The sequence below is a fragment of the Diplotaxodon limnothrissa genome, linkage group LG16, assembly GCF_057381915.1.
Source record: "Diplotaxodon limnothrissa isolate DT_005_m linkage group LG16, D_limnothrissa_male_GT1.1, whole genome shotgun sequence".
Classification (NCBI taxonomy): domain Eukaryota; kingdom Metazoa; phylum Chordata; class Actinopteri; order Cichliformes; family Cichlidae; genus Diplotaxodon; species Diplotaxodon limnothrissa.
In genome coordinates, this window is record NC_140611.1 from 2,866,753 (window position 1) to 2,880,602 (window position 13,850).

The window sequence follows — 13,850 nt, forward strand, 5'->3', positions numbered from 1 at the left end:
TATTTGTATAGCACAATTCAACAACAAGGTGATTCAAAGTGCTTTACAGAGACATTAGAAACAAGAACAAATAAAAAGCATGATTTAAAATTGATTAAAACAAGCAAATAAACTAACTAACTAATTAACAAACAAACAAACAAACAAACAAACAAACAAACAAACAAAACAGTATATAAAATCAAAACAGATAAAATCAGTCAGGTAGCACAAGTATTGTGCTACCTGACTGATGGCTAAAACTTACCTGACAAAACTTCCTGCTTACCTCCAGCTACATCAAGAAAAGCACCAATTTTTATCATAGAAATCAGAGGATTCACACACACAGTATCGTCTCGTCCTCATTTCTGTCCTCTGTGCCTGGTTGGATGCCTCGTTCGTCCCGTCCACACGGGTACTTATTCTAGTGTGTTGTTTGTGTGAAACACCGATAAACTGCCACGGCCTGGCAGAAGCCACTGGAAACAATGAAGTACAGTGTCGTCATAACACGAGTGTAAAACCATCAGGAGTCATTGAGGTGAAGATGTCTTTCCTGCTTGGACAGATTTAAAGCCTCCAAGTGAACTTTCTAAAGTCTATTCACCCAAGATAGTTGGAAGCTGCTCAGCTGCAGATACCTTGCAAGACAAACACTGACAGAAATGTGATCATACATATTTCTTTTACTTGAAACATGTTGCCCAAGTGGAAACAAAGGTTATTCAGATAAAAACAAAGAAATAAAACAACACTCTATTAATCACGTTTCTTGCTTTTTTCCAGCAGCTGTCCCTTACCGAGCAGCAGCGTCCCTGTGGAGAATACATCATCTCCTGCTTCTGTCTTAGTGCGACCTGAGTGTGGTGGCTGGAAAGCACTTAGCTTGTACTAGCTCTCACTCTGCTCTGAGCATAGTTATGAGAGAGCAGTGTGTGGTTTGTGTTGGAGGACTGATGGATGTGGTTTTCCTCTGCAGGGAACACTGGAGGCGAGGCCATTAATATGTGCTTGTGTTCAAATGCACATGTGTGCGTATGTGAGAGGCTCGCGCTGGAAACCTACCCTGCTCTGTTTTACGCAGGTAATCTGTTGAAATAATGAGACAACAATAAGTGATTTATGTTCAGTGTAATGCTGTTAGTTATGGAGCAGCAGGGCACGTGACATTATAGTGAAATTACACAACTATTGAATGCTGTGGTATAAATCAGACAGCTCTGATTTCAATTAGAATTGCCTGTGAAAGAAGAACCATTCATACATGACCTTCATCACAAGTTCATACATTTTCAAATTGTGCCAAAGTGTCACTTTGGTAAAACTTATCTCAGAACAGACGATTTATAGTCAAACAAGAAGGACATTAGTCAATAATAACATGATAATAACTGTATTTCATACAAACTGTTTCCACAGGAGCTTATGAGGAACCAATAGTGGGAAAACCTGCACAAAGTACTATAAATGTTGCCATTCCTCAAACATTATTATGTTGGTTTTAACTAGAAAATGAATATAATGAATACGACACCACAGTGTTTGGGATTATGAAGCCAAACGTGATGATATTGGGAAGTGGCGCTAAATGATAGAATTAACTACAAGGGCAATGGAGAGGTCCTCTTCAGCACAGCTACAGACATGGTGTACTTGTGCTGAAGTACAGATACTAGTGTTAAAAAATACTCAAGTTGAAGTACTGATTCAACTACTTTACTTGAGTAAAAGTGAAAACGTACTGACTCAGAGTAAGAAAGTGAAAGTAGCTCCTTGAAGAACATTTCTACCACCTATTTCTATGCAAAGCTACCTGAACCTTGTGCTATATTAATGTAATAATAATATGAGTAGATTTGAATACAAACTTTATTTGACTCTTAATTTTAATTCCAATGAAGGCACTCAGCTTGAATCTATTAAGTAGAAGATGAGCAGAAAAAAAAGAAGGAAAATCAAAATGATCTGTATTTTCTGCTGCTCCACTGTAGAGGGTGACTTTAGCTCTAACAGGAAAATGAGAAGGGACGAGTTAAAGTGGATCCAGCAGGTGTGGAACCCCAAAATCAGCTGTTGTGGCTCAGGGTGGGAAATAAAGTTGGTATGAAAGTGGAATTCAGTCAGTGCATCTGAGCATCATCAGCTTAACTTCATATGAATCTCTGCTACACTTGATGTAACCCAACTATGACCATAAGCACCACAGTCACTGTGCAGCAGTCACACTCTGCTATTTACTGTAAATCCATCACAGTGCAGCAAACTCACCTGTTCATCCTGCAGAGGGCTTTCATGCAAATGTAGGTTATGAAACTTTCTATATGTGTAGCTACAGAGACTTGAATTGTTTTAACATCAGGTTCAAACATGCTATGTTTCAGTTTAGGACGCTGTCATTTCTGGAGTCCATGGGGACTCACTTGGTTTTAAAGCCAGCCTCAAGTGGCTGCTAGAGGAACTGCAGTTGTTGGTGCTAATGTTTTGGTTTTATTGTTCCACCTTGGAGGCTACAGCTTGGTTTTGATGTTGTTACGACCCGGCTCAAAGCCGCAACATAAAAAAAAAGGAGACGAATACCAGAGTATGGGTGAGAAGAAGTTTTATCTTAAAATGGAAAACCAGGTTGGCTAAAATGGCTGATGCCACCAAGGCAAAGACAAGTGAACTCTCTGGGAGCTTGCCTCAGGTATGCTTTTATCCACACCTGACTAGGTGTGGCCAATTAGCACCAGCTGGAAACATTGAGGAGATTAGGGGCTGCAGAGGCACGTAACACCTCCTCCCTCAATAGGGTTCCTCTAGGACCCCTAAATTTATTAAAAGCCCCTCTGAAGCCTTCATCCCTCAAAAATAAGCTTCAGCACTTTATTACCAGCTCTCCTTAGTACTAAATACTCACATTTCTTTAGTTGGCATCTTTAAGCATGGATGCCCCTACATGAGGATCTGAAGTTACCACACTGAACACACACAAAAAGTACCATGTGACCAACACAAAGGAGTACAACAGTCACAAACCCAAAATGATTATTCAGCCTGTTACAACACAAAATGAAAGCAGCCACGAATAACCACACACGGGCAGCACGGTGGCACGGTGGTCAGCACTGTTGCCGCACAGCAAGAAGGTCCCGAGTTCAATTCCACCATCAGGCCGGGGTCTTTCTGTGTGGAGTTTGCATGTTCTCCCCGTGTTTGCGTGGGTTCTCTCCGGGTACTCCGGCTTCCTCCCGCCGTCCAAAGACATGCAGCTTGTGGGGATAGGTTAATTGGATAATCCAAATTGCCACTAGGTGTGAATGTGCGAGTGAATGAGAGTGTGAATGGTTGTCTGTCCCTGTGTGTTGGCCCTGCGACAGACTGGCGATCTGTCCAGGGTGTACCCCGCCTCTCGCCCTATGACAGCTGGGATAGGCTCCAGCGCCCCACGCGACCCTGAAAAGGAAAAGCTGAAAATGGATCATTAGTAGATTGATGGCACAGGAATATAGGCTGGCAGGAACACAGGTGGAAGGACAGCCTTCTTAGAGTCTAACAACTTTGTAAATTAACAGTGCCTCTAGACGCACTGAACTGTTAATCTAGATGCGAAATGCGTACATAAGATATTATTGAAATGTGAAATAGGTGTCTGTGTAATGGAGTTTTCAGCACATATGGGAAAAACTGGACAGAACCATGATACTGATATGATGGGTTTTGTCTACTGTATCTGCTAAGCCATTTATATATCACGTACTAATATCAGTAGAGCCAAATACCAAAAAGTGAGTCTTGTAAACTCAGTTTCACCAATCAGTACTATGTGCTCTGAGTTCATTCTGATTCACACCGACCTGATATGTTGTTTTTAGTTTTGTATTAGCATTACTCTTACCACTTTCTGCTAACAATGTGTAATACTACCACAAGATTAGTGGGACTCAAAGAGTTCTACTGCATGTTGTGCATAAAGTGTTTGAAAAATATCAAAAATGTGATCTTTGGTAACACAGTTGCATAAATATGGTGCACAAACATGAAGGTGGGAACACTCACCACTGCTGTGTCATAAAAAATCTAATGATCAATTTTGACGTTTAAAGAGTTTAGATCAATCAGTTGTTTACATCACAACACAAGCAGAACTGCATCACTGCAGCAGAAGACACATCGTCCACATTCAGAAGCACATCTCTGTGTAGTGACTGGTCTCATGATTTAAACAGGCAAATGTTCAGCATTCCTCATGTGCCGACACCGGTGTTTCATCGGTGTCTCATAGTGGACAGAAATTATTTTTTGGAGTGGCACAAATAATTTGTGTGGCATCAGATTTGATGCAGAACAGCTGATTGTTCTGTAAATAGTTTGAAATGTTTATTTTAAAAAACGCCTTGGCTGCATTTTTAGGTAAACCGCTGCAAAAAACTTTGTTGTTTGCAAAACTCAGTTTCTTTTTTGAAGAAGTAACTATATAATTAATTACCCAACATTGGTCATTATATATTATATTTTGCAGACAGAGTTACAGACTCTCTTCCAGACCACAGACTCATAATACAAGTCAGAGCTTCATACAAAAAAAAGAAAGTTGTGTTTTCAAAATTGGAGTTCAAGTTATTTTTACTTCCAATAGTGTTAACATGCTACACAGGTCATGAACAAGATTGTTTTAAATTTTCATTGTAAGTGGGCTAAAGCAGTTAATTAAAAGTAGTCTAACATAAATGCTGTAATTTGATTACTTTAATAAACATGTAACTTGGATGATTCGATGCTGGCGTGACCACAGTGCACACGTCTGCTGTCGCTCACAGTGGTCCAAGGGACGCTCAGGGAGTTTGTGTGTTCGCTCAGACACATGAAACATTACAGGGAACATTGCAAACCGGTACTTTTGAAACGGTGCCGGTTTTTATTTTTAGTAGTCTCTTTTTTTCTGCAAAATGATAACCAAGTTAGCCTTTTCTGTTGATACAACATACCTGCTTTGGTTGGAACCGGTGCTTAAACAATGAAAAACACAAACTTTGTCCTAAAACCTCTCATGTTTAGCTGTTTTTTTGTAAAAAGATACCAATGATAGCCTTTCCTGCAGCTATAGGGCATATATGGTTTCACTCTATCAAACAAGAAGACAGCCGCATGTAACTACGACGCTGTTTGCTAGTTCACCTTACATGCATTAATGTAATAACGTGGTTAGCCTACTCAACGTAAATTACACACGAACAACATTAAGCTACTCACGCAGAGAAGAACGGCTGCTGCTGCATCATCATCCTCATCATTTCTGCTACACTGGTAGGGCTAGGGGCCAGGACTCTCCTCTTCGGGTTCTTGGGGGATGTTGCTAACTCGGTGCATTTCTCGGCTTTTAAAAAAACGCTATGCGTCTCCAGGTGTTTCATCAGATTCGAGGTGTTACCTCCTTTGACAGTATCACAGTATCAGCTTAAAGCACTTGTTGCTGCTGAGTTTGCATCTTTTGCTGTGAAGTACAGCCAGACTTTTGACCGCTTCGCCTTGGGCGTTTTTAATCTGTAGCTCTGCTCTAAAAGAACGTACGTACCTGGCCCCGCCTACTATCCTCGGAAATGTAAAATGATTGGCTAGAATCCAAAGTGTATCACAGCTCAGGAAAAAAAATAAAGCCTCAAACGGCCCTTATAACCTCAAACGGTGATCTAACATCTTTGTAGCAGAATCTTTGTGAATGCGTTGTGTCTGTGAAGGTTCTCAGTCATCCAGGTCATCATAGTCAAAGGAGCTTGCAAAGAAAAGCGTCTGGACTTCTTTAAGTTGCTTGAAGACGTTTCACCTCTCATCCAAGAAGCTTCTTCAGTTCTAAGGTCAAATGGCGGAGAGTCCCAGATTTAAACCCAGTGGGAGTTTCCCCCCAAAGAGGGACAAGAGGACCCCCAATGACTTGTGAATGTGTTGTTGACCTGATTCGGCTCACAGCCTTGTGCAGCCTTATTTCTTCCAGAGTACCTATGTGACACATCACTGAGAGCTCTACTTCCTAAGACATCCCTGTCGCTTGGAAACTTTATGCCAAGAGCTTGTTAAGGACTTTAACACAAATGGACAAATAGATCCAAACAGCTGATGTAACTCAATCCTGCCAGCGAACACATGCCAGCGTGACAGGATGGAAATGGGACTTTCATCTGATGGTTAGAATGCCAACTGATTGATTTGGAAAAGGGATAATTACTGCTCAGCCGAACTTTTAGGGATTCAGTTTCACGTTGCATAAGTTTCACATGTAAGCGTAGCGGCATTAAACACGATAGACACCACCATGTGTCGCTGTGGCAACACGTGAAGCTGAGGCAGCTGTTGCCAGAGTGCTGATAGCTTCACCTGTTGTGAAGACACACAAACTCAGCGTGTATGTGAATGCGTGTTATACTACGGCCTTTCACAGTCGTGCACATGACAGGTTTTGCATAAAGCTGTTGAACTGGCTGATTGTTATTTAAAACTATTAGAGCACGCATACAGGCTGTCGTCCTGATACACATCAGGCTCCTGTGCTCATCTGGGAAATGAGCCTGTTTGGTGTAATAACTGAAATGAACGGTCATTGTACTGTGGTCCCTGAAAGCATCCTCTGTGTCACCTTCACTGTTTGCTGAGACTGTCTGGACAGTTACTACGTGAACAGACTTAAAGCTGTAAGTGTCTGAATGCTGATATCGCTGCTACATTTCAGTAATCAGTGCTTACTGTGAAGCTGCCTGTGAGTTGGTTTAGTCCACGTCATGTGTGCATGGTGAAGGAAACAGTATGAAGATTTTCAACTGTGCTGCATGTTGACCTTTAACATCTAAACATCTGGAAGAGTCCAGCTATGCCTGTGTGTGTGTGTGTGTGTTAAGAATAGACCAGTGACATCACTTCCTGGCTGTGTGACGTTGAACACTGTAGTGAAGCATGTTTCATGATGGAACCTGTGTATTTTTTTCCATATGTGCATAGTTCCTGTTTCATGTGTGCTGGCAAGTTTTTAGTGTCTTCCTGGTTACCTGCCTGGCAACCATGACTACTGGTTAAATACATGAACCAAAGTAGGGCTGCAAGAATCATCGTCTAGATACTTTCAATAGAAAATGACTTTAAATGCTTTACAAACTCATTCTTTCACTTGCAGAAATAAATCCACAGACACACACACACACAAAAAGAGGTGAACGTGAACACACACCAAATCAACCAGGAGACACAAAACTCTCACAACTCTTCTTTCCTCAGTCAGAGGAATGTCACAAAGCCTCCAAGAAGACAGAGCCATAGTTTAGATTTATACAATCTAAACTATGGTATAAACCAGCGGTCCCCAACCCCCGGGCCTCGGACCGGTACCGTGAGTCATTTGGTACCGGGCCGCGAGAGTTGAGACTAAGGTGTGAAATGTATGGTTTTCGGGTTTTTATCATTTACTCGGTTTTCCTGGGTCTTTTCACGTGTGTTATGAATAAATCTTCTTTTTTCGGTACCAGTACTGGTTTTATTTTGTTGTATTTATCCGCGACACCTTAAAGGCCGGTTCGTGAAAATATTGTCGGGCATAAACCGGTCCGTGGCGCAAAAAAGGTTGGAGACCGCTGGTATAAACCGTAAACGGTAGTGGTAGCGCATGTTGATGGTGTCATCAAGTTGAGCCTGTTTTGATCGAAAGCATCGCAGCGGCTGCAAGCATTGAGCTAACATGTGGGGAGGAGGAGGAGGCGCTCATAAAGAAGACCGGTGCAACGTCAGTCATATGCACCTGGTTTGGGTTTAAGCAGTCAGATGTTAAGCAGCAAAACATCATCTGCAAAATATGCCACACGACAGTAATAGGGAAGAGACGAAGCACGTTTTGGAATATGAGGAAAGCCAAAAACTGCGCTTCCTCCACTTCCGTAACATTGACTCCTTAATGTTGAATTCTCTCACAGCGGCTCTGTTCCCATGTTGTTGCAGTATATTAATGACTAACTTTGTATTGTGGATGAATTATCTCAGTTGTTCTCCTGACTGGAGTTTGGTCCGTTTACAGCATCCTGCCATGCGATTGCATTTGTGCCTAACCATCAGGAACCCTCACGTTAACTTTTATCGAGTGGAAAAAAGTTAGCGTTCATCCTCCAGCTTCACTGTGTTTATGTTATGCTAACATAGCTGTTTTGCTAGCGATCACGTAGCACATCATTATATACCAGCTAGCCCAACTTCAGTAACCCTACAAACGTCACTGCTGTTTAGTTTTCTGTCTTCATTTATGTTGGAAGTGATAGCAGAGCTGTACGTTTGAATTTTTCAGAAATCTCTCAGTCAGAACATGCTATATCAAGTTTAGGTGGAAGCTAGCGAGCTAACTTCCTGCTAACTTCTAACTCTGTTATATTTAATAAATCCTGTTTTCATGGATGCCTGGATGTTTAACTTCATAGTTACACCTGGTAAAGCAGCAACGCTGATCATTTTATTAAAGATGAAAGAATTTAGACAGTTTTTAACTCTCAGTGATGCTGCAGTGTTTGTGTGACTTTTGGGACCTGAAGATACGGTATACAGAAGAAAAGAATATATGGCAATATATATCATTACCGCACATTCTTCACATTATGCTGCAATATGGATTTCAGGCCATATCGCCCAGCCCTGAAGTGGGTGCCTTTTTAATGAAAGGTGGAGTCACAGTCACAAATTAGCATCTTGCCAGATGAGCAATTATCACCAACATAGCCTTCCAAGTTTAATCCATAAATTTTGGCAGCAGCAACAGAATGCTTTGAAAAAGTGTGTGTGTGTGTGTGTGTGTGTGTGTGTGTGTGTGTGTGTGTGTGTGTGTGTGCATGGGGGGTGTTGGTCAGTTTCCTCTAATCCGGTTGTTAAGTGATGATGAACCCTGCTTCTGGGTCCAAATGTTCATTAAGTTTGTCTTAATGTGTTTCAATGCTTTGTATCTTGTTCTATCTGAAGCTGAGTACCCTTCATCAACATTTGAGTTTTTGCCAAGGTTCGTATATTAATTCAATACAGTCCTTTTTTAAATGCAGACTTTGTTGTAGGGATGACCAAAATCTCATATCCCGATATAAAACATCTATCGTCCGATAACGATATAAATCACAAAAATGTAACATTTTCTGTAAACTCTGTGAATCTCGGGCAGGTGAAGTGTTTCCTGCTGGGCGTCGTGTAGCTGGAGTCGAGTGTTTTAACCGACGCATGAAACGATACATTTTTTGACATAAGTTGTAACGGCCGCCGTCTCGTTTTTTACTTCTCATCCGTAAATAATCTGCATCTTTCAGGTGATTCAGTTTATTTTGAAAAGTCTCAACAGGATCTTGAGCTTTATTGTGAAAGGTTTATGTGGAACACGCAATGGTGTTACCGTCGCTGTTGCTAACGACAACCCATTAACAAAACAGTCGCTTGTCCGTCCGTAGTGTGGTTATATTAAACATAAGAGAAAGATTGAACTTTACGCAATTAATAATAACTACAGTGACATCAGAACATGAAAAATATTGCTGTAAACAGTTTATTTTGCGACACCACGAAACAAATGATAGCGTAAAATGAAACGATAGACGTTTTTATATCGTCATCTGATATATATCGTTATATCGAACAGCCCTACTTTGTTGTGCTGTGCCTGCCCTTCAAATTGAAATTTCAGTTCACTTAACTTAAACACAACGCACACATCTTCTTCCATTAGTAGCAGCTAGCAAATGTTTCAGGTGGTTTCTGGATAATTTCAGTGTAACTGTAAGGACGCACACATGCACACATAAATGCATATTAAACAGCCACATGCTTCTGTAACCACAGCTGTGTCACTACCATAGAATGACATGAGATGAGGAAAACTCACGTTAGATTAAAGGTGTGTGACAGACTGAAAGCATGAAGACGAGCCACCATCAAACCAACCATGCCCGACACTTATGGTTCATTTTCACACTTGTTGTTCTGCACCTACTCAGACTGATAGTGACATGAACAACATAGTACAAGGTCACACTCTTTGGTCATCATCTTTGTCTTTTTGGAACACCTGCATAGAAAAGCTTCCAAAACAAAAACCAAAATATATGAGACTTAATTAAACATGTAACAACTTCTAGTTCCTGAAAACGTGTGTATTTAGCTCTTGGTTGAAACAAAACCCAGTCCTAAGAGCCTGGGGCAGAGCTTTTGGTTTGAATTTCATGCTCTGATGGTCCCAGTAAGTTCAAACCAGAGTGTGTCGCGTTGCTGCAGGACACTGTGGTAGCTGTGCTCATTATCTGTTGCCTTGAATTCAGCATAAATCTCCAACACATTGCCCAAAAGTGTTTCACGGCACAGGATAAAAAACAAATGGGTGAATGTGGCCAAAGAAAGACAGAAGATGCTGAGTATGTACTGGTTTTATGCACAAAATAAAGTCCGTATTCACCGAATAGAAGAAGAAACACATCCAGTGTACCTCCATGATGGATTGGACTGTACCACAGTACTTGGCAGCTGTCTCTCTTTCCCCATCTTTTTGTACATACGTCGTTGCTACTTTTGAAAAAGTAACTGCCGCAGAGGATAACATCTTTTGTCTAAGGTGCTGTCTAATTGCATTGGTGATTTCAGTGTGTCTCTGTGAGCCTGCTGGATAGGCTGACTCGCTGCACACGCTCGCTTTTATAGACAGCTGAGTGGAAGATTCATGTTCACAACTGCTGCATTGTTTTTCTTTGCCTTCATGTGCTCATTTTTCAGCAGTTTAGGCAATTACATACATTAGGTATTGCTTTGCAATGCAGCAGCCATAGAGTTTGTTCTTTGTTAACTACGCTTATCCAAAGTAGTTCAAAATAACACACGATGATCCAACTCAAGGGGCAAGCTTCTGCTAACATGAGCACAGTAATGACAGTTAAGGCTGATGTATAGACAAGATAGAATTTACTGCTAACAAACAATGAAATGGTAATTATAATTTATTATTAATAAATTACTGCAATTTAAAAAAGCATCTGTAAAAAGTTTGGAATAAGTCTGAAATGAAAGTTTTCAGAGGAGATTATAGAAACTGTAGAGCTGAAACAAATGTCATGAATCTCTCACATGGAGACTTTAAATCATTGGCAGCCAAGGAAACTACAAAGATGTAAATTTATAAGCACATGTGAATATCAGTAAGGAACTAGAACTTTACAAGTTTAATCAATGCTGTTGACACACCGCAGGCATAAAACCGATCAATTACATAGTTAACCTTTAGTGACACGAATCGTTAAAGCTAATTGGTCTGTTCCTGTTTATGGGCGACCTCTGGCTTCCAGGCCTCAGTGGGTTACTATTACGTTTACACATGGATGTGTCACGCTGTGTCGTCACCATCACACTCACTGTTCCACGGTGTTTAGGGGAGATGCAGCTGATTAATATCAAGGACAGAAGGTGAAAAGCACAATAAGAGCGAGGGGACGATGTACTGTGAAGTGATTGTAAAGGTCTTTCTCTCAAACAGAGTGAAGGTGTTTTAAATAATCCCTCCCTCTCCCCTTTCTATGGATTCTGCTGACTTGCTGTTATTAATGTTGTGTGTGTTAACTTAAGTTACTTCTGCTCTACATCTACTGAAGAGTTATTAAGATGTGAAATGCTTATAGTGATGTAACCGTAACAGATTACAGTGTTGGTGTGTCTCCTAGGAACGGTGATCCAATGGTGAGATTCATGCTGATATTCTCTCTCCCTGCATCTCTCCAGGGCCCTTCAGGACTGAAGGCATCAAGGCCTCTGATGTTCTTCCGATTTTAAAGGAGAAAGTTGCCTTTGTGTCAGGTGAGTGTCAGTCAGTGTTGTTGGCGTTAAATCCACAACCCTCCAGTCTGTTTCAGGAGAACTTTACATCAGCCCCCTGAGTGTCCTACAGCAAAGAGCCTGTCCCCACCACCATGGCCATGCAGGACGAACACAGAGGTGTTTGAAGCATTAGGAGCTATTCTTCATGTTTAGTAACATTGTTTGATAGTTAAGAATGTTTTGAAATTTATATAATCTTTTCATGTTGAAGACAAAAAGATGGGATTTTTTTCAGTCATAAGGAAAAGGACCAGTAAGAACGTCCCGTGGACTGTCCACAGTCCTGTTTAGAATATAGTCGAGTATATTATTACTCACATATCTGCACACGTGAAAAGCTCATTGGACTCACGCACATCCTGAGGCAGGAAAGGCATCCAATCTATTCACACCATGGGAACGTCTCTCCTCTGCCCTTAGAGCTCATTCACTGCCAAAGCAAACATCCAAACAACACACCAGTGTGGCCGGCACACTCTCCTACACATAGTTTAACAAGCAATCTAACGTTGGAAGTTTGGAAGATGACCATGTGCTTCACTGTTCCCTGCTTTTATTTTGAAAACCTCTGATCCATTCCAACAATGTTAAAAAGACACTGAGAAGAAAACTGTGCGACACCTGAACAACAGAACTGTTGAGGGCAGCGTTGCTGCTCAACACGTCTGCAGCCCCTGCTGATGACCAGCAGGATGTGTCGCAGCTTGTGGGATGAGCACATGTTGACTGTCTCCCCTTTTAACCTGTAGTGGTTCAGTCCAGAACCTATTCGGTTTGTGGCTTAACCAATCAGCCAATACCACCTCGTTAAATGTTAATTGGTCAGCTGGTTTATTTGTGAAGGTGTGATTGGTCCATTTTTTTTCATAGCTATTTTTTTTGTGGTCACTTAACAAAGTGGTAACACTTTAGTTACACTTTAAGTGTCGCTGGACGTCATTCCACTGATTCACATGTAGATGTAAACTCACCCTGGATTACCTGCCTGAACACGTGTGTTTTGGCTTTAAGGTTTTTCTTGTGCATCTACTTGCAGGTGGACGAGATAAACGAGGAGGACCAATTCTGACATTTCCTGCCAGGAGCAACCATGACCGAATAAAACCCGAGGACCTGAGGAGGCTGGTAACCTACCTGTCTACTGTCCCCAGGTACTCACAATGCCATCACACACACACACACACACACACACACACACACACACACACACACACACACACACACACACACACACACACCTGCCTTCATTTTCACGTTAGAGGTATCACTGTTGTCTTTCTACTAGCCGCTCTATTAGGACATTTAGTTAGACTCAAGTGTGACGGGCACTTAAGGAAGCAGTGAAGGCTGGAGTGGACATTTAAGCAATTAAGTGCTTCCTTGTAGTCTGTTACAACAGCAGGCGTAGACCAGTGTTTAATTTGCATCAGCATGAAAGCTGCAGTGTTTGCAGCACACAAGAGCCGGTCTGTGAGCACTCACACAGTCTGAGGGTGTTACAAGGAAAGCAGTCGAAATATTAGGCACAGGCCTGCCCCAGTCATTCTGCACACAGGAACGTTTTCGTTTTGGTCTCATAGTTTTTAATATCGTTTCAGTTTAAGTTGATTTAAAGCAGCAGTTCTCAAACTGTGGGGCAGGCAGCATTTAGACGACCACAGGAAAAAAATCCAGTTAAAATATGTTCAGTTAGTAGTAGTTTTTTTTAGCAGGTGATTTTTAAAGCTAAAATTAAATTGCAGTCTCTTTTTAGCAGTTGTGGGGTGCATGAATTTATTTATCATCCAAAGACATGCAGCTCATGGGGATAGGTTAGTTGATTAATCCAAATTGCCCGTAGGTGTGAGTGCGACTGGTTGTCTGTCCCTGTGTGTTGGCCCTGCGACAGACCTGTCCAGGGTGGACCCCGCCTCTCGCCCTGTGACAGCGGGGATAGGCTCCAGCGCCCCCCGCGACCCTGAAAAGGAGAAGCGGAAGCTGATGGATGGATGGATCTAAAGTTTGTCCAGAATCATTTTAAATGTAAAACGTAT

At 41.6% G+C, this 13,850-nt stretch overlaps 1 protein-coding gene across 3 annotated transcripts in view; it reads left to right on the top strand.

Annotated features, from left to right (window-relative positions):
* Positions 1–13,850, top strand: part of kalrna (kalirin RhoGEF kinase a) — a 150,884-nt gene that overhangs the window by 35,910 nt on the left and 101,124 nt on the right. For 2 of the 3 annotated variants that reach the window (XM_085374813.1, XM_085374815.1), the window contains exons 2-3: positions 11,722–11,796; positions 12,854–12,968. In XM_085374813.1, coding sequence (XP_085230939.1) covers positions 11,722–11,796; positions 12,854–12,968 — 190 coding nt within the window. Of the gene's footprint in view, positions 1–987; positions 1,067–11,721; positions 11,797–12,853; positions 12,969–13,850 lie in introns of those variants that run through there. The other variant, XM_085374814.1, reaches the window with a different exon arrangement.